This window comes from Aquila chrysaetos, chromosome Z, assembly GCF_900496995.4.
Source record: "Aquila chrysaetos chrysaetos chromosome Z, bAquChr1.4, whole genome shotgun sequence".
Classification (NCBI taxonomy): Eukaryota; Metazoa; Chordata; class Aves; order Accipitriformes; family Accipitridae; genus Aquila; species Aquila chrysaetos.
The window spans coordinates 84,583,211-84,604,753 of record NC_044030.1 but is presented as its reverse complement, the minus strand read 5'-3'; the positions used below and the strand labels follow the sequence as shown (position 1 = coordinate 84,604,753).

At 48.1% G+C, this 21,543-nt stretch overlaps 1 protein-coding gene across 5 annotated transcripts in view; it reads right to left on the bottom strand.

The window, feature by feature from the left end:
- CTIF (cap binding complex dependent translation initiation factor) overlaps nucleotides 1-21,543 on the bottom strand; it is a 143,658-nt gene that overhangs the window by 30,188 nt on the left and 91,927 nt on the right. For 3 of the 5 annotated variants that reach the window (XM_030004352.2, XM_030004351.2, XM_030004354.2), the window contains 2 exons: nucleotides 10,465-10,906; nucleotides 8,382-8,711 (listed from right to left, as the gene is read on the bottom strand). In XM_030004352.2, the coding sequence (XP_029860212.1) occupies nucleotides 8,382-8,711; nucleotides 10,465-10,906 (772 nt within the window). The remainder of the gene's footprint in view (nucleotides 1-8,381; nucleotides 8,712-10,464; nucleotides 10,907-21,543) is intronic. The other 2 variants (XM_030004353.2, XM_041120826.1) reach the window with 1 other exon arrangement.

Below are 21,543 nucleotides of genomic sequence, written 5' to 3'. Positions count from 1 at the left end.
TTGTTTAAATGTCAAAAGCGGGAAAAGATGAGGCTGTGCAAAATGATACCCACGGGGGAGGTAAAGGGGATGTGGACTCCACAGCAGCACTGATTCTCCAAATCCAGATTTTGACAGGTAGGTACACACAAAAACATCCAGCAGTGAAAAAACTGAGACTAAGCCTGGCTGGGGGATGCTGAGGGTGCCCGTGCTGTGACACCCACGCTGCAGGTCCCACGGGACCATCCCTCCGGGGTGCCACTGCAGCACACCAGCTGTAAAGACCAGCCAAAATCCGCTCGGGGCAGCCTGTGCTTGAGCACATCAATCAAGCCCAGTCAGTTGGAAACCAAATCTGGTACAAATTCTTGCAGTTCAGCTAGAAATCCTTAAAAAAAAGAGATTTCCTGCTGGTGAGCACAAAAGCATTCCCCGTATCTTGTGTGCCCGTGGCCGAGCAATGCCAGGGATGAGCGAAATACAAGCTATCCCATTTTCCCCTCTTCCCAGGAAAGAAAAAGAGGTGCTGCCCTCTCTAATGTCCTTCTACCCAAACCCCAGGTCTGGGCTGATGCTGGTGCCTCTGTCTGCTTTGGCCTTGGCTCGGGAGGTGATGTTCCCGGCACCTCCTTCTCCAGCATACTCCTCTGCCAGAAGGATGTTTCAACCCCTAGCAAAGTGACTGGGGGGACGTGGGGGTTTGCAGGATGGGTCCCAGGCAGGGCGATGCATCGCAGGGTCCCAATGAGCCTCCGAAAATCCTGTCCGCAGGCGAGGTGAAGGGAACCAGCTAAAAGCAGGGCTGGGGATGGCAGGGCGGCTGCTGGTACTGGCAGCAGGGATCTTCCGACCCCGCAGCATCCCAAAATCCTCACCCCGGGGCGGCTGCAGCAGCCTGAGCCGGATTTATGTCAGAGCAGGCAGGAGCAGATGGTCTGGCAGGAGGGTGCCTTAGGCCGGCTGAGTCCCTGGGCTGGCAGGAACGTGCTCCTGCATCCCAGGGTTGGATTTGAGCCTTTCAGGAGAAAACGGGACAGCCGGAGCTGATGCCAGTCCAGCCTGGTCTGAGGGGATCTGAACTGTGAAGTGCCCCCACTGCCTCCAGCATAGCGGGGTCCTCAGGCATTTCCTCACCTCTCAGTCAATGGATAAATGGATTTTGAGGCTTTTTTTTTTTTTTTTTTTTTTTTTTTTTTGCTGCCTCTCCTACCAAAGCCCCAGGGGGACCCTGCACTGCCCCGAGCATCCTCACCCACCAGCAATGGCTGGGAGCAGCTCGAAGCCCACCCCACGGGTAGCCCGCTGCCTGGATCTGGCCCAGAGCTGCAGGCAGGCTGCAGGCAGGCTGCGCAGTCTGCAGTCTCCACCTAGAGCCCGGCAGAGCCTCTGCTCCGCGTTGCCTCCGCGCTGCAGCCCATGCACAGGGTGTGCGTGGATCCCACCACCCAAAGCCCCCTGGTCTGAACTTGGCTGTGGTTTTAGCAGGCAGCAGGAGCAGGCAGCAGCTCGGCCAGAGATGCTCCTGACATTGCTCACCGCCAGCCTGCAGGACCGAGAGGAACCTCCGCTGAGTCCCACCACCGCTGGAAGATGCCCAGATAGGGCATCTGATGGCCAGCGGAGATGATGGGACACGAAGTACTGACCCTGAGGTCACACCAGGCGCTGGAGCAGCCTCGGCTCCTCCAGGGTGAAAAGGAGCCAGGAGAAACCACACACAACTTATTTACGGAGAAAACACGTTTTCACGACGCATCCGAGCATTGCAATATAAAATCTTGCCGGCACTTCGAATACAAGCCAAATCTGCCATTCTTTAAACTCTAAGGGTTGGGGTTTTTTTGCAGCTTAGTCCTGCTTCCCATCAATCTCGCAACTGCGCAACGCCCTGCTACTCAAAACTAAACACCTTCTCTGTGCAAAGCCACCAGCGTGGCCGCCTTGGATGGACTCCAGCCCCCAGCTACCTGCGGGGCAGTGGGGACGACCCCCTTGGCATCCCCTGTGATGCCCACTGGTATGTCAGTGGCCCTGTGGCCACCTCCAGCTCCAACTCAACTCTTCGAGGGGCTGCGAGCCCCCAAACCCACCCCCGGGCCTGGGCTGAGGACTGATGTGCAGTGCAACCCCACAGCTGATTTAATTTGGAGTCTGGCTCAGCTATTCCCAGCTCGGAGGGCTCCTAGTGCTTGCAGAGCACAGCTCCTGTCCCCATCCCCTCCTTCCTACCAGTGGGAAATTGTTGCCTTTTTTTTGCACTCCATTAAACCCCCAGATCTTGGGTTAAACCCCTTTTTGTGCTCCATTAATCCCCCCCCCCCCCCATCTCACCATCAGCCTCCGAGGAGGTGATGTCCGGCGCTCCCTCGCCCCCGCCACGTTCCCGCGTCATGGAAAAGCTGCGAAGGAGCCGGACGGCTCCTACAGCCACCGCTCCGCTTGGGAAAAGCGGCAAGTTTAAAGCACGTAGCTTGATATTTAATCCGGGGCTCTCCAATAACTCACAGACCCGCATGGGACCTGTCTGCCAGCAGCTCCCGTAACCTCAACGGCAAAGCCGAGCGAGCTTTATTACTACGGGCAGGCGGCGATGGCTTGGCCAGACTCATGGGCAACGGCAGGGCCAGCTCTAATTGATGCCCGGCTCTGCCCTTCACCTGCCGGCGTGGGCAGGGTGCCAGTCCGCTCCCCTGGCTCCCTCTCCTGCCGGCTGCTGACAGTTGCACGGGTTACGTTTGGCCCCGGATGACTATGCAAAATAATAATAAAAATGATAATAAAAGAATAAAATTAATAAAATAGTAATTAATAAAATATAAGTATAAAATAAAAAATAATAATTAAAATAAACTAATAAATACTCTGTTACAGAATTACAGAGCATCTTCAGAGACATAACTGGGGGCAAATGAGAGGGAACACGTCTTCTTCCCACTCTTCCTTTTCTCATGCTCAAGAGCTGGAGGATACAGGCAGTTGGGGATGCTCCTGGGAGCCACCCATGGGGCTGTGCTCCCCGTCCCCCTCCAAGCCCGTATATATACCATGTATATATGTGTGTGCATGGATTTAGAATTGCCTTGGAATTCCCTGGGCATATAGAAAATAAATCCCATCTGCAAAGCTGCATTTAGCAGGCAGCTTTCGCTGACGAGTCCCACCACGGTTTACAAAACCAGGACAGCGTTGTCAACATCAGTGCAGAAATGTACGGAAGAAGGTTTCTAAGCTCTGCAAGTTTCTGCAAACCCATAAATGAAGGTGTTTAAACAAGGGCAGCATCATTTGCTATTTCTCTGTCTGTGCTGGGCTCCTGTGGGGCTGGCAGAGCCCACGCACACATCAACTCTGAGGTTCACCACCGAGATGTCCCTCATCCCCCCAGAAGAGCTGTGGGGAGCAGCTCGAGCCGAGGAGGCTTTCCCCATTGAATCACCACCTCACCACGGGAAGAGCTCATCAAACTCTTCTGGAAGAGAAACCAAAGGCAGCGGTGTCAGGCTCATGCACAGATCAAAAAGATGGATGTACTGCTGCTGCTCCACGGAGCTGAGCGTGCAAACCCTCACCGCTGCGGCACTCGACATTTACACCTTGATGGCTTTAGGGTTTGCTCCAGGCACCTTGGGACCTTTTTTTCCCCCCACCTTTCAGTGAAGCAACCTCTCTGATGTCTCCTAGGCAATATCTTTTCTGAGGTAAGTGGTACCACTGTGTTTTCTGTGCACTAGTTGGACCATCTGTAATTAAATTAAATTAAAAACAGCCACGGAAAGAGGGCCAATGGGTTTTGAAGTCAACGCGGGACATGGCGTACAGGTCAGATGCTCTCCAGCTGTGCTTGGATCCTCCTGCCTCCACCTCTGTCAAACCATAAACTGTTCTCCACCAAAGACCCAGACCTAAATCATGTTAAGGGGGAAAAAAATCTGCCTTTCAGCATGTGTATTACTTCCATGTCCCAATTCCTGCAATATCCACTTGAGTTACAGTCCTCGGTGTCTTCATTCTCAGAATCCCTACGAGGCAGAAAGTGCTGCTATCACTGGGAGGTTAAGTTGTTTGCTCAAATAAAGGAAAGGAGGGATTTCAGCTCATTCTTCCCAAATTCTCGTGCTCAGCATGGTAAACACTTTCCTTTGCACCCCGATTGATTCTCCAGTACCTAATGTCACAACAGCTACAACCCAAGAAAGGACCCAATATAAATTTTCCTCTTCCATCCTCCACCTGGGCTGACAACAGATTTTTGGCCACCTTCTTGGTTGAGCCCCTCCAGAAGTGGTCACACCGACCATCTCAAACCCAGCCGAGTCCACCAAAACCCAAGTGCAACCTCTGCCAAAACCCACGGGATTCGACTCAAGTTTCTACAAGAAACAGAGCGAAGCACAGCACCGAACCAAGGAAGGGCCATTCCTGGAGCATCGAGAAATTAAACTAAGATGATGAAGAACCCCTGCATGGGTACGCCATAGGGTATGAATTAAGATGTGCAATAGGGTGTGCGATAGGGAGTGCAATAGGGCATTAGGACATGCAATAGGGTATGCAATAGGGCATGCATTAGGGTATGCAATAGGGCATGCATTAGGGTATGCATTAGGGTATGCGTTAGGGTATGCCGTAGAGTATCCAATAGGGTATGCAATACGGTATGCAACAGGGTGTGCAACAGAAATAGCCCTTCTCCACTGGCACCAAGGCATTTCCAACCGCAGGGATGTACCAGGCGCTGGCTCTGGCTGCGTGCCGGCGTGCGCTCTGCAGCGGGCTCTGCTGCTCTGTGTCGAGATGTGCGTTTCGTGGTGCTTTTTTTTTTTTTTTTATTAAAAGAAGGTATCAGCCTTCTGTTTGATGTGTTGTTGGCCACGGTTGCTAAGGGGAGCAGTGTACAATTACAGCCCCAGTGATGTCCACTCTAATAATACACTTGGCTCTGCATAGCTCAGATGCAGACACAGCTCTGCTATAAAGAGCACGGCCATTTCAACAGAGGAATACTCCAACTTATGTTACATATGAAGGGTTTGTGGCACATTGCTTAAGAACCCCCCCACCGAACAAAAAAAAAAAAAAGCACCACAGCCTGGACGTGCCAGGGAGTGAAACTATGACAAGCAAAAACCTCTCACAGGAGACTTACTTTCAATTTATTAATTAAGAAGGCATTTCTAGAGGGGTGAAGAAACCATACAAGTGTCCACCAAGATGTGCTTACATGCCTCCATCAACCCAAGCTCCCTGGGACCAGTTTGGCCAGGTCTATCCCAAGGGCTCACGAAGCCCAAAATCACTCCTTGAACCAAACTCAATGAGCACAAAATCAAACCCAAATGACCCCCCCCGCTGAGTGCTGAGCCTCCCCATGCTCAACCAGCCGCCCACCCCACGACTCCCCTTTCCGCGTCTCCCTTCAGCATTCCGAAAGGTTCGCAGCACCCAAATTCAAGACTCAGCCAACGTTTGGGACCAAAACACAGAGTGAGGGATAAATTCAAACCAGAGTTTTCCCGATAGATCCCCTCAGAGCCTGAAATGGTGCAACGCCGGCCGGGGGATGCTCTGTAGAGGAGCTGCTGGCAGGGAGGGGGATGACATGACAGCATTCCTGTGCTGCGGTGCTGGCATCTGTTTTGGGATCAAAACAAGTCCCCCGAGATAAGCTGCGAACATGTGCAGCCCCCGAGCGTGAGCACCTTGTCAACAGCTGAAAATATAAGAAGAGCCAGGTTAAAAAGACAGTTTATTCAGTTTATTACCTGCTCTGCAGGAAAACCCCTTGCTGCTTGTTTTAGGGTCCGGCGGGGTATAGGGATGCTGTCTATAGGTACGGGGATGCTGGTAGGGTGGCTCAATGGGCTAATGCATTAATTTATGAGATCCTCTGGTGGGGCTGAGCCGTTGCCATCACAGTCCCGAGAGAAAGGGACAAACAAGCCCCTACAAAACAGAAGCATCTGCTGGGAGCAGATGGGGGGGCGAGCGATCCGGCCCCAGGCGCCAGCAGCGCTGGAGGGGGGGGATCACGTTGATCCCGATTTATCACACCCCAGCAGAGTAATTCCCCAGCTCGCCGGTGCCCGGCAAGCCGAGCTCCTTACGTCCGGGGATCAGATTAGTCTGAAAGGTGCTAGAGAGACATAAATCCAGCTCTGGAGCAAGTGTTTTATTAAAGTTGTTGGGGTTTTTTAATTAATGGTAAATTATCTAGAAATGGCTGATGGAAAATACTTGATGGTGGAGGGGCCAGGACTGGAGCTGGATAATGTTATATCATCAACCAGATATCAATATATCATATTGATATATCAATATATCAATATGGTATCCATATTATATCAATATGATATCCATATTATTCCATAATATCAATATATTATCCAATATACCACATTGATATTGATACTATATCATATATCAATACCATCAACCCCCTTATTTCACATCAAGGCAGCTGCGATGAGTCTTTTGTGCTTCATACTTGGGTCTGTCTCCAGCCAGGGCTGTCAAGCCTGACTGCATCACAAAAATTCCCAGTTTAGGGCTTGACCAAAGTATTTAATGAATCTGTGTGAATGCATCCGATTATTTTGGTTGGAAAAAGAAACTGTGCTTGGAGAAAGTCAAAATCCTTTACTATCAGAAAGGAAATGTTAAATTATTTAATTTCACATGCCACTTTGCTTTTGACCTGTAGTGATCTGTCACCTTTTGCCCCATCAAGACATTTTTAAAAGATGTGCAGTTTGGGGCTCAGCAAATCACTTTTGCATATTTTTTTTATGCTCCAGCACATGAACTCAGTCACCCGCACACCCTGCTCAGTTTTTGCATTTAATTTCTTCCCAGCTTTCCACAATGGACATCGTGCTCCCATCACACCGAGACTGGCTACATGTTCCTGGGAAGCACTTTGGGACTCTCTGGAGATCTAAGATATATTATTTATCATACATTCATGCTATGAAGAGCTGAATATGAAGCCAGTTATTATTGCACATGACACTGCAGTATAAATCAGTCTACTGGGTCTGTTGGTAGGGGTGGAAAAGCTGGAGCAAGAGAAGAAAGCAAGTTGGAAGATTCCTCCCTAACCCAGAAGGACTGCCATCATCCTCAATTTTTGGATAACACCATGCTGCTCCCTGGCCATTGCTGCTGGACTTTATTTTGGATTTCTCTGCTCAGCCAAACAAGAGAAGAAACAAGCGTGACCTGGCATGGGAGGAGAGGGATGCTCAGATGGGTTAGAGCCCCCTCCAGCCCTTTGCTGCTAAATCTGGGACTGATGTTGACCGCAATTTATCTCCTCCTGCTTTATAATAGCTTTGGAAATAAATCAATCAGGAAAAAAATCACTGCCTGGTACACATGATGGGCAGATATGTATTGTGCCCAAGGACTTCCCAGGGGAGTGCAGAGAAGGAGTGGGTGCAGGGAGGGATGTGGGGTTTGATACACCCCCAGAGCAATGAGAGAAGCAAAACTGGACCAGTGACTTTGCAGAATTATCTTAGGTTATGTTAAATATTGATTTTCATTATTTTATTTTGCTCTTTATTTCCCTGCTTCCCGTGTTGCCCAAAAGCCAACTCAGCCCACACAAGGTACAGGCAGCCAGACACAGCATCCAAGGGATGATCTCCAACAAGAGCAAGGAGAGCAAGAAGATGTGTCAAAAACTGGAGCAATGCTGGGCACCGAACATGTTCAGAGAACAGAGAAACAAAATGAGAGTTTTGTACATGTCTCAGATGACGTGTGTGTGAGGGAATGGCCAAAAGGTAAAACATATTAAATTAAGGATGGAAATTCATGGTTAGAACTCTACATGCCCTGTGTCCAGAGAGTCAGAAAGATGGAGGTCCCTGTGACACCCTCCCCAGAAAGCAACCCCTGCTTTGATGGTGTCGGTACAGCAAAACACGCTCCCCCCAGCAGACCGCAGGCAGGTGAGGGCAGTCCTGTTTCCTCATCATCCACCATTATCATGGAGCAGTTATCAGAGCCACTGCTTTTTTCTCCCCTCCCAACTTTGCTGTCACTGATAGTTTTGGAGCGGAACAATCAACCAGTACTGCATATACCAATAAACATGTCACGCAGAATAATTAGCAAATACATAAATTATTTCAGTCTGGGTTGCAATCAGAAACCAGAAGCGAGCCCTTCAGCCAGGTGATGCAACAAACAGCCTACTCAGGAACCATGACTTATCTTGATATCTCTGGACTTCAGCCAAAAAGAGTGGCAAAGACCCTCCACTGTAAGAACCTCCAAGTTCACTTCTCTTCAAGCCATGGGGATGCTGCCACAAGCAACCCACTCATTTCACAGATGGGCCCTGGGGTCAGATACCACATTTCCACATACAGCTCATAACTTTATCTCATTACCTGCAACATGTTGAGGAGCAGACTCCGGAATTTGGTTCCTTCCACCATGAAGAGGGCCATTTTGTCACAGAGCTTGGCTGCTGTGGAAGCAAAGCTGCGGTCCGTCACCGCTTTCTGGTAGATGGTTTTAACTATTTCCCCCAGCATCTCCTCAGAGTTGGTAGAGTTCTGGGCTTCCTCCATGAAGGTGGTGAGCTTGGAGTCAACGTCGCTGCTGTTGTTCCTCATGCTGTTGAGGATTTCAATTAATTTGTCCATTTTGTTCTTTTCAGGATTGGTGGTTTCCACCGTGACTTCGTCCTGGTCCGTGAAAAGGGAAAGACAAGGCGTCTGTTACACAAGGAAAAAACAGACATATCAGCCCTTGTCCTTCCACAGACAGCAAAGGGGGAAGGGGATTGGGGAGACATATAAACAGACATAGAAAAATCAAAGCATCTTTTAGAGGCACAATGATTTCATCTCAGCATTGAAAACCACAAGTGAATGAGACCCGTCCCAGAAATGTTCTCTTTCCCCACTTCCCACAGCACTCAATCCCAGTGTCCTCCCCCTCGGCTCAGGGAGAAGGTGTGCTCGAGGGTCCTGAGCCAGGATGCCAAGGTCTGACCAGCCCTGACTACCTTCAGCATCTTGGACAGGTTTCTGAGGGTGTTTGCAACATGGTGATAATGGACATTTTTTTGCCTCTATTTTGAAAGTGCACTGATATTTGCAAAATGCTCAGATAACAATCCTACAAAAATACCTACTTTTTAATATATAATTAACGATCTAAATCGAGATCAAAGATGTCATATGATCCCAGCATTAGAAAAACTCTTAACTTTTCCACCTCTTGGCTGTTACACTTTTCACTTCATGTCATTACCATAGAATTTATTGCTTCTTTTCAATATTTAATTATGCATTTGCCCCTCTCTCTCCCAGTGTAAGGCATGCATCCTGCTTGCTCTGGTCTGCTCCATTCTCCTCCTCTAGTTCAATCTTAAAATGTGCTATACGATACAAACCTGTAGCAATTTTTCAGGCAACCCCAATGCCAACCAGCAGTTGGAGTTGTCCAAAACTCCCATCAGGAGGCCAGTTGTGTTGACAGCACCCAACCAAGAGTGGGTGCTTATGTGATGTGTTTCTTATAAGACTATAAATTAGCAGGGAGAGCATTAAAATGAATACTCTGAAAGTCTCTGCTATACTCCCATTGCTTTAAAGAATGTAAAAATAACTAACAAAATCTCTTCCTCCCCCTCATGCCACATACATAAATAGTAAATGCACATGCATTCAAAGGTATACATTTTCAACATGCACTCCCATGGAACTGTATATGTTCAGGTTATTTTTGCTATGCATTTTGGAAATCTCATTGGAGATATCCCCACGAATGCGTTTTCCAGTCTGACAAAAGAATCTGAAGAGAAAGAATAAGATTTTCACAAGGGCAAATGGAGATATCATCTCCAAATTCCTCAGAAATCTGAGGCTGAATATTATTTCCAAAAAGGATCTCTTCTCTGTCACTTGCATGCAATAGTTTTGTTATTGTTGGGTTGTTAGAAGGAAGGGGGAAAGATAAAGGCATTTCAATTCATTGCCGAGATAAATGGATATCAACTTTTAAGTAGCTGACTGCAACGTCAAAGCTCTGTAGTTGTGGAGACAAATTGCCTTTTTTAGACCTCTTTGCAAAGCGGATGAGCTCTGCAGACCAGGAGGCACTCAGTTGGGATCAGCCGCCTGGGAAGGAGCACCGAAGGAAGGAACAGCTCACATGTGCACCAGCCTTCCCCAAGGGTCTTTGGGTGTGTAGGGGGAGAGTTGCCAGTCTGTCTTGGAGAAGTCAAGCTGGTAGCAACCTCAACCAAGAAGTCAAGCTAAGAGCCTTAGCTTTGTGTCAATAAAAGGCCTCCTGAAGAAGTGTGAAGACACTTCAAGAGAAGTGTTGACACTGGGTGATTAAGATAAGTTGGGTGCATTCATGGAAAGGTCCCTTAAGCCCAACCCACCCTTTGTATGGAGAATGGCCAACAGCCAGACTCTTGGAAAAAGGGAAACTCAACGTTTCCCTAAGAAATAGTACCTTTTCTTTTAGTCTCCTCCGCAGCCTGTCTTTGGAAGACTGAAGCAAATTGATCTTGGGTCTTTCCCCAATGCGCTCGTGAATACTGTCTTTCCGCTTGGTCTCCGACTCCTGGATGTACTGCTGAGACTGCTTCTCCACAGCCTCCGGGCCCCGGTGCGTCTCCACGGGAATATGCACCGTGCAGACGGAGGTGTCCTCGATTTTCAAATTCTCAGTCTCTTTGGCGTTTCTGTGCGTTTCTTTGTCGTTGGGCGAGTGCTTCTGGTTGTGGTGCCATCTCCGGTTCTGGCTGTAGCCGTGGTGGCCCGTCCTGCCTGAGGAATGAGGGGCCTGGCCTCCTTGGTAGAGTTTCTGGTGGTCCCTGTTGTGTTTGGTGCCACCTTGCTGATGATCTGCGTGCTGCTGAGACTTGTTCCCACCAGGAAGTCTCTGCTGTCGCCTGGAAAGTCAAAGAAAGTCGTTAGCTCACCCTTTCCCGCATGGTCCTGTTTGGTCAACACATCTGTCCCACCAAACAGCCTGGCCCTTGGTGGGTGGGCTCTGTGGGTCTCCCTACCACAAAAGGGGAGCCAATTTCTTGGTATCTAACACAACCTCATACCAACTCATGCCTCTAAATCTCTTTCAGTAACAGGCACATTTCAGCTGAAAGTTTTCATGAACAGTTAGATAACATGACTTCGGTTCCCAAGAAAATCTCTCCCAGGTTTCTGCATTGCTTCCACGCTAGACCAGAGAAGACCTGGTTAGTCCCAGCTGAGCAGCGGGAAGTCAGGCAGGCAAGAAATATCAGGAGAGATTTTTTTCTTAACACCTAAGGAGCTCCTGATACACCCAGCCTACAGCATCACTTGCTCCTCTTGCCTGCCACCTCTGCTGTATCAACATGGCATATTGCTGCATTGGTTTGCAGTGAACTATTTTAAGTGTATCAGGAATTTCTAAGTGGAAAAAAAAAAAGCTAAAAAGCAAATTACCAAGTAAAACAGGTGCCCACACCAAATGGCTTTGTTTGGCCTTTCTTTATGCATGTCCTTCATCATTGCTACATCAGGACAGGACGTGTGCATGGATGAAGAAGCCGACAGCCATGATTGGCTCCGGCAGCACGGGGAGCCAGTACCATTACCTCCAGATAGGTACATCTGGATGTACAGCTCCAAATAGATAACATGGAAATTCAACAGCCATAAAAAAGAGGAATTGCCCGCAAATGGTTTGTTCGAGAGACTACAATGGCTCAGAATGGGTGAGCAAGTCCCTGTGTGCTGGCCGTAACCAGTAGCCGAGATAGCACATCCCCAAAAAACCAATGGTTAAATGGAAGAAATGCTTTGGCAGCCTCGGACATTTCAGATTTCCATGTGGGCTGCAGTGTGGCTGTCCCAAGCGGAGAAGGCAGAGCCGGAATGCTATCGTCAAGGATGCAATTAAGATGTAGACGGTCCTGGCATCGGCTGCCTTCACCCGGGACAGTGCCGGGTTAGCCCTAAGCACGGCGGCAGTTCCCTGCCTGCTTCCTGCCTTTTTAACACTCAGTATTGGCTCTGAGAGCACGTGGGATGCTTTAATGCTCGGCTCCTTACAAGGCTGCTGGGAGCAGCGCTGGAAGCTCGCACAGGACACCTCCCCAGCATCGTCCCCCAAAACTGGGAAACAACTGTGAGCGCTGCAGTGACCACACCAGCCTGCATCTGTGCTGGTTTTGTAGCTGTTACAATCCCCCTGCTCAGTCTCATCCCTTACCCCAAACCCCCACCTCCGTTCAGATAAATAGCAGCGTTTATTTTAAACCCCTTGCATAGCACTTAATTTTATTTTCATCATCTGCACCGCTCGGCTAAGGGCGCTCGGATGAAGGAAGCAGCCATTCACAAATACATTTCAATGGTCAGCGGCTAAACAGTCTCCAACCCTGCCTGCCAAAGCCATCTGCCCATCAAATCTGTATTCCTTGGCATCCCCAGGAGTTAAAACCTATTTTCCGAGGCCAACTGGCTCTTAACCATAAAGAGCGAGGGCTCGTGTTTGGCGAACGCAGGACTAAGAGGCTTGTTCATGGTGGCAGTGGAAGGAATTTGTGTTTAGTCTTAGACCACCAGATCCGGTTTTCTGAGATATTCAACGTGGGATTTCTGGGTTTTTTTTGCAAGCTCAATGGCAGGGAATTAAAAAAAAAAAAAAAAAAAAAAAAAAAAAAAAAAAAGAAGGAGATGGGGGAAGCTTTCCTGTTTGCTGGAGCTTAACAAGCATTTTATGAGTACAGATTCTCCACATCAAGTTTTCCTGGCATTTCTTTGTTTCCTCTCAGTAACGCAATCACATAAACCGCTCTGTAAAGAGCAACGCTTATTAAAAGGGGAATGTCAAAATAAAAGTTAGTTAAAACTCTTTATCTAGTATTAAGCCCTCACATGCTTAAGCGTGCAAGAGTTTTGCTGATATAATTCAGCATTTGCTTTCTGTGGTTTTGCTCTTCTCTCGTCTCAAATGTCTGACTTTAACTGTTTGGGTACACTTTTAGTCCTGCGTTATTAGCCAGACAGGCTGCTACTGTATTTAGGTTGCAAATATTGCACAGAAATGATAAAAGTTGCACACAGACACAGCTTTAATTTAAGCAGGGGTAAGGCAAAATGACTGGAAATGAGCTCGGAACCAACCTCTACTGTAAATTCCTGCCAGAAATGCGTGCAGGGACATTTTTTTCCTAAAGACATAATGATATTATAAACCAAACTGTTTCTGTTTAAGGGCTGTGAAAGAAAAAAGGTTTAAGATTAAAAAAACCCAAACAGTTAAGCCAATGTGGAATGTGCAAGACTGTTCGGTTTGGGGCTTTTGCAATAGGACAGGGAGAGGACAGGCAGCTCCATCCCTGCACAGGACAGCTAAAAGGCAATATCCCCATGGCAAGGGGCAGAGCAAACACAAACCAAAGCTCTGCAGTCACTGACCACAGGACGGAAAACACCAGAGTTAAACAAGTTCGGGAAAAAAATTTGCAAGAAATAAAAGGCAAAGGAAGGAGAATGGCAAACAAGAAGCAACGTCCGTGACTTGGCAGCAGGCAGGGGTCTAGACGATCATCCAGCATTCAGGCAAAGACTCGTTGTGTGCTTTTATCTTCCCAACACCCCAGCAAAGAAGAAAAGCCAAGAAGAAATAGGACTCTGCAGCAAAGAAGAGCCAAAGCAGGGAGAACGGGGCCCAGATCTTAAAACTTTTTGACGGCACAGCATTGCAAAGCCCAGGAGGTTGGGATGACCCATCCTTGCTCTCAGGTGTGACCAAGGTGCTGGGGACACAGAGAACCCCAGGAAGGGACAAAATGGGGACCGGGGCACCCCACCACACACACTCGCTGTGGGTTGAGTTGTCGGAAACAACCTTCTGCTTGCTCAAGGGCAGGAGTGTAGGTGCCAAGATGGTGGCTTGGGGTGACCTGCCAAGCTTAGGGAACCAGACCATATAGGAACCCCAAGACACCTCCCAGCCCAGGCTTTTAGGTTTGCGATGCTGAAGGGAGAAGCAGGTGAAGCTTGAATCACACAGCAACATCTCTAAGAAAAGCAAGAATTCACTCCAGAAAAATGCCACAGTTACTGGGAAATCCTTCTGTCCCTCTCTGCTCAGACGTTGCTGTAAGGACACAGTGCCTTGCGGGAGACCCTACTTTGGCTACAAGAAAAAGTATTTCGACAGCACGATGGTCTCTTACCTCTTGACTCCATTTAACATTAAATAACTATTTTCACTTCAAAGGCCAAATTCTGATTCAGCTCAGAACTCCCCCTGACTTCAGTGGGACTGGGGATTTGGCCATCGGTCAATGTGGAAACTAAAGATACATTCAGAGTCACAAAGAAACTGCAGAAGAACTAAAACCCAAGGGGAGACAGTCAGGATTGCCAAGCTGGAAATAGGATGGTATTGCTTGTGCTATCGTTTCTCCACTGATTTTTTTATTTAATTAACAAAATGAGATACCTTTCAACAGAATTTAGATCTGACAAATGTCTGCTCTGTTGGAAGAGCCTACGCAAACAAATCTAAGGCTTCAGCTGTCTCGGCGATTACAGCCTACGTGCTCAGAAATATGGGATTCCTGCAAGTTTTTACTACATCGTTTACTCCCGAGGAAAGGGGCTGGAAGGCACAAAGCTGGGAAAAATAACTCCAGACACGTGGACAGCTGTGGTCTAAAACACAGTTGCTCCGTCCCGTCAGCCCTGCTCATATGCCCCCCCGAACGAGACAAGTCCTCTGAGAGCCCCCACCATTTGTCTGGCATGTGGAAAGCCGGAGGACAACGCGGGGTTACATTCTCCCGGTGGTTGCACGGAGATTTGGTTAAGCAATTCTTACAAATACTGAGAGGTAAGGAACTACATGTCCAACGGCACTCGAGACAGCTACCCCACGGTGCAGAGCACCCCGTACGGCTGAACGGACCGAGATCCCATCTGTGGGCTCAGGGACTGGGTGCTCTGGACATCCTGGCTCTTGCCTTTGAAGAACCTGCCTGGACAACACGCTTGCCCTCAATCCCAGGCAACTCTCCCACAGGACAAACTCTCCGGGGCATGCTAAGCTACTCGCAGGGAGGGATACTGGTTTTGTCCTGCTTTTGTGCAGAGCCTGATACGCAGTGGGCATGGCCAGGGCCACCCAGCAATTAACAACTAATACGGACTCGCAGCCACTCAGGGAAGAGGTTGAGAATGAAGAGCGGTGCCATGGCCAAGGTCAAGCCTTCTGCACCCCCTTCATCGTTCTGGTGCTTGAATGAAAACATTCCTCACTGCATTTTGCAGACAGAAAGTTTCTCTCCACCCTTTCTTCTGCCCAGGCAGGATCTCACCTCTGTGCCAGGATAAGGCCCAGGAATATGATGCTAAGTCTTGGGAGTATCTCATGATCAACTTTGCTATTAAAATGCCTGCAATTCATTAGCAATTGCCATTATAAGGGATAGATTAAGAACTGCTGCAGAAATGGACTCTGTGGGACCTTCCACTCCCATGAGGACCCCAGATCCCACTTATCCGTGACACCCCTCAAAGCTGGAGGAGCAGAGCACCCCCAAGGCACGCAGCAACTCTACCTGCGAATAGAGGACTGGTGGGGCCTGCTCTACGGGATGAAGGGCCACCTCTCCCCACCTTCTTTTTGAAAATCCCACAGTAATTTTCCACTGAGGGAAGGAAATTAAAAAAAACCTCTAAGAGTCACAACTGAAAGAGTTAAATTCACAGAGATCGATAGCAACTGGGTTCTTCCCGGCTGTACTAGCTAGCTGCCCAGGATACTCAGCCTGAAAAGGGAAAGGGCAGGAAGAAGCAAAGTCCTCCAAAACATCCCCTGTGCAAACCAATTTCTCCAGGCCCAGCCTTTCTGAACTAAGCATATTCCAGCCAGACCAGCTGCTTCACCTTGCATGATGCAGCTCCACAAATATCCAGACTGGTACCCCCGAGCAGGCGCTGCTGGAGGAGTTTGGGCACGGCAGTGCTGCTGCGGTCAAAAACACCCATCATCACTGGCTTTAGAGACCTAAGGGACATCGTGGTCCAAACTGGAGGGTCTGAAGGATCCCAGTTAGGAGCTGGTGGAATTTTATAGCATCTAAAACTGCTCCCAGAGGTCTGGAGAATATTGCTATTAATATAATGAAGAGAAAGGTTTGAATTTCTATTCTAGAGGCCTGACTTCCCCCAAAAGTATTCTTCACCAAGCCTACCTCCATCACAGGCACTCTGATGTTTTACAGGCATGTATAATGATAACTCAACGTTCCTTTGGTGCAGGGAGCATCGTAGTCCAGCCACGGCCATTTTCTATCCTCATTATAATTGAGAGCGGGAAACACTCAAGTAAGCTTGACGGTTCCGCACAATTTAATCAAAAACCTCAAAACCCCACAGAAAGCAACAACCACCAGCTCCAAGGATGAAGAACACAGAACTTGTGTGTTTTCCCTTTGGCTTTCTCTCTCAAACTGATTTCGCTTGGCTCCAGTTTCATTTTTGTTTGCATTTTTCTCAGATGAGAAGGGAACAAGATGTCATGTTCACTCCTAAAAACAAAAATGAAATTATTCACACTTCTTTTATGCCTTTCTGCCACTAGGGTTAAAGTCTATCCCGATCACTACACCCAGCCCACGTCTCTGGATGGACACAGCATTTTGAAGGCGTAGAAAATCCACCTGTCAAAATGGTGGTGATCAGGATCTAAAATCATCTTTGAACAGTTGAGATGTAACGCATACTTTAGGTCTTACATGTATGCATCCTTGAAAATATACAATGACCTCCAGAAGACAAGCACAACCAACAAAAACCATGCTATGAGGGTTGAGATGGTTTTGATGATGCTCACAGCATCTGGCTGCTGGCAAAAGCATTATCAAACCTTCAGATGAGCTGCCTACCTGGGCACAACTCCTCTTGTCACCACCTTGGTCTTGGGGTACAGCTGCTGATGACAACCGTCCCTTGGGCCTGGACATCACATCTGTCTTTGTTTGCTACAGATGATTTCGTTTGGCCTTTACAACATAACTAGACTCACTATAAACCAGGGTACCATTGATTTTTATGGTGAGGGTGGTGAAACACCGGCACAGGCTGCCCAGAGATGCTCCATCCCTGGAAACAGTCCAGGTCAGGTTGGACGGGGCTCTGAGCAACCTGATCTAGTGGAAGATGTCCCTGCTCGTGGCACGGCGGTTGGACTAGATGACCTTTAAAGGTCCCTTCCAACCCAAACCATTCAATGATTCTGTGATTCTACGATTGAAGGGCTTCACAGAGACACCCAAGGTGCTCATGCAATCATGCATCCAAAAAATGGGCATAGGATTGACGCAAAGCACAGTTCATCATAGGATGCACTATCTTCTGCTATGGGATGCTGACTGATCTGGCCTTTCCAAATACAGAAATGGGCCCAAATTCTCCCTGTGCCTTCCTGCAGCATCTTCACACCATTGGCGTCCACTACTTCTCCCACCACAGTGATGGACACCCCACTCACAAGACCACCAGATGGGCACCCAGTCTGCAGGCTGTGCTGCAGAAGCAGAGACAGCGCTGCTGGGCTGAAAGGACATGGCACAAAGTCCACTGGAGCAGACTCAGCAAAGCGTTGAAGAGCAAACTTGTCTACTGCTGAAGTCCAATGAAAGTCCTCGCATTCTGCAATGCTTGGCCGCACAGGCTGCCTGAGTCAGCTATTTTCTTCTAAGCTTCATGGAAATGAATCTTCAGGAGGAATTTAAGTAGCTGTTTTGCAACACCAGCTTGGGAAAGACATCCCAAGTACAGATGGCATGCGAGATAGCTCCAAAACAGCTCTTTAAATGCTTTGCTGGATCTCCCACAAATCATTAGGGATGTCCAGATCGAGGCCCTTGTTGCATAGAGCGGGCAACCAGTTAGGAAGACACCCCCCGGACTTCAAGGCTGACTGCCCAGACTGGTGTAGAAATCACTGCAGTGATTTCATGTAGAAATTGCTTGGAAATGGTTCTCTTCATAAACTACATTACTTGGAATTATGTTTTTGGATTCTTAGCATACTGTAAACACGATTGCAAAAATTACATGAAAACCATAGGAAAATACAGCAACTAGGAACTGAATCCAGTTTAGTTGAAATAGTTTAAACCTGAAAGACATAAACACAGTACACAAAGTTTCCCAAAAATCTGCTGAGTACAAACACACATGGATCCTGGACTCCTAGTAAGAATGTGACTTGAATGAATATAGATTCATCTTTTACTACTTTGCAATAAAAGAGCTTATATCTCAGACTCCAGGCTGCCTCCTTTAAAAATACACCAGGGCTGATCAGTTATCCCGAGATCTGATAATCCTCCAAGAGATACAAACTTTAAACCCATGCCAAGATGCACAGACACAGCCCACCACCATCCCTCCATCGTCCTGTCCCTCAAGACACATCCTAAATAGTACGTACGAGCCCCCACCTGCTGCCTTTTTGTCCAGCTGTCTTCCTTTAGACCTCTGTGACTCTTTGACCTGCAGCAAGGAGACGTCCTAGGTTTTTTCCATATCCTATTTATACCAGTGCTTTCTAGTGAAGAAATAAATGTCTTTCCTGTAGAAGCTAAGGCAAGATTTGACAGGATCTCCTAGCAGCTGTCCAGACATACGAGATGACCCAAAGTCAATGGCAAGCAATTACTTCCGACACGGGTATCTGGTAAAACACCAACCCAAGGAGCAGAGATGCTTTGGACTTACATGTGCCAGAAGCCTTTATCAAACACATTAAATAAATGTCTTTAAAAATGATGCAGCATGCTAGAGCATTTAGTGTGGAGCTTTGGGAGCTAGGATTGATCTGGACATTGACTTATTGGAACCCAGTGACGATCCTAAGCAGTTTCCCAAATGCTTACCTAAGTCTGTCCCACTGTTAAAAGAAGAGTTGTCTCCTCTTGACCCCATTCCTGCCTCCTCTCTCATGCTACCCCTAAAGCTCACGTGGATGTGCTGAGCTGTGCCAGGCTCTGATCCACTCCAAAAATTTACTTTCTCTTGGAAGAGTTTCCACTCATCAGTTCGGATGGGAACACGCTGCTCGGGGAGAGGCACAGAGCTGGGTCACCTTCTGCAGCTTCAGTGCCGTGTAGCTGTTGGCCCTTGCTGCTTGGGGACCAGCACCCCCAGCTTTAATCAGGAAATTGGGATGATCCATAGCATCTGCACAACGCTGGGAATGGATGGAGCAATGTTAGTTTAAACGAAAGAAAGAAGCCTGTTGTCCACTCGTGCCCCGGAGGCTGTCACGCTAAATAAAGACATTATCAGAGAAAGAGCAGATACTCAGCGCCTTCATGCCTGTTAATGACCCCGGCACCTTCCTAATCAATCTAGGGACTCTCTTTCCCACAGATGGTCCCTTGGAGACAGACTGCTGTGGCTTTAGTAGGAATAAATGGAAACAAAACAGTTAACAAATATCCAAAAATAGAGCGTAGTTAACTTTTTTTTTTTTTAATATGGAGATGAAAAATCCCTGGGTGATTTACATGCCAGCAGAGATATTAGCTGCATATAATAGATGCAATATTTTTAATGCTAATATTTTGGGCTGAGACAAGAGAGGGAATGGAAAGTATTTCCAGTGCCTTGACTTCTTTATTTTGCAAACATCAGTTGCTAACTGGGGTCAGACAGAAATATTGTTTCTGCAACAAGAGTCCAAACAACTCGAGCTGGCAACTTCTTCACGCACTAACCATGCCAGGAGGCCCTGCAGAGCTTCAGCACGTTGCTCCTTCCCAGGTCTCCAGGGCCAACGTCCCCATCTTGGGCTTGCAGGGAGAAGGGCTGGGTGGTAAACGGTCTCCTGCAGAGAGGGTGGCTACTTGCCATAGCCAAAAACTGGAAGTCACCACCCAAACTGTGCAGCCACACCGCTGAAGCGCTGCTGGGCTTCTTCAAATGGGCCAGGTCTCACGGAGAGACCTCGTGTGACACAGGCGATGCCATAAAACCTTTTTTTACCCATTGAAAGCATCAACCTCTGCTTGCCCTTACCTCTCAGTTCGGTTGCCAGATAACTTTGGAGAGCAACCTGGCAGCAGAAAGCCCTCAGTGCTCGTTCCAAGTGATCACCAGCAACAGCACATTTATATTCGAGAATTGAAAGCAGGAGAAAGAAACAAGTTATTTCACTTTATATTTACTCCAGCAACCAGCTGCTGACAACACCTCCATGAACTCATGCTGGAAAACAACGTGTAGATGGATAAACCCATTTCCAGTACTGAGGAGCCATGCCGGAAACACTCCACCAAAGAGAAAGCCATTTCAATAACAGATCGGTTTCCTAGTGCAGAGGAACCTGCCGCTATATTTCCTTCCCTCAATTCTGGCCGGCTGAAATAGCATCACGTAGATGGTTGTGTTTTGCACTACTTGACACTGAAAGAGCAGCCTTGAAGGATGGTCTCATGGGTGATGGGGTTCACACATACAAAGATCTGGTGGCCACGGGTTCAGTGCAAGGTCTGTGGTGGGGGAAAGTCCAACCACAGCCCCTTCCCTCCTTTCTGCCTCAGTTTCCTTGCAGGGAAAGGGGGGATGCTGAGAGCAGCCCTCTGCCAAAAAGCACTTTGAGGTTGATGGACAACAAACCACCACAGCACTGTTTAATCTCTGGCTGTCTTCCCTGGGGACAGCGCTTGCATTGCTTCCCTGTGACTCGTCCTACAGCTGATTGACCCAACAGCACCCTACGCTCGCCCACACAATGAGGACTTTCCTGCCAGGTTGTTTAAAAATAAGTCAGTCACATCACCAGCTACCAAAGCAACACCAATACAGCCAAGATGACCAAGGTGCCCTGAGTGGAGGGCCACAAAAATGACCTGAGGGCTGGAACCCCTCTCCTATAAAGACAGGCTGAGAGAGTTGGGATTGTTCAGCCTGGAGAAGAGAAGGCTCTGGGGACACCTTATTGCAGCCTTTCAATGCTTAAAGGGGGCTTAGAAGAAAGATGGGGATGGAGTTTTTAGTAGGACCTGTAGTGATAGGACAAGGGGTAATGGCTTCAAACTAAAAAAGGGGAGATTCAGACTAGACAGAAGGAAGAAACGTTTTTGATGAGGGTGGTGAGACACTGGAAGAGGTTTCCCAGAGAGGTGGTAGATGCCCCATCCCTGGGAACATTCCAGGTCAGGTTGGACGGGGCTCTGCACAACCTGATCTAGTGGAAGATGTCCCTGCTTATCGCGGAGGGGTTGGACTAGATGACCTTTAACGGTCCCTTCCCACCCAATAGAAACTATTCTATGATTTTATGATCTCAGAGCAGGCACTGCTGAACGCTTCTGTTGATGGTCTTGCTTTCAAAATGGCAAAACCCGTTTTAAATGCCAACTCCTACTTTGCTGAACACAACTGAAGAGCTAAGGTAGTGCTCAACAGGCACTTAGTCTGCAGGCAAAGCCATGTGAGCACTTTAAGTCTCGTGACATGAAAAGAAGGAAGGATCAAAATAAGCAAAAGGAGGTATTTCTTCACATATTGCACA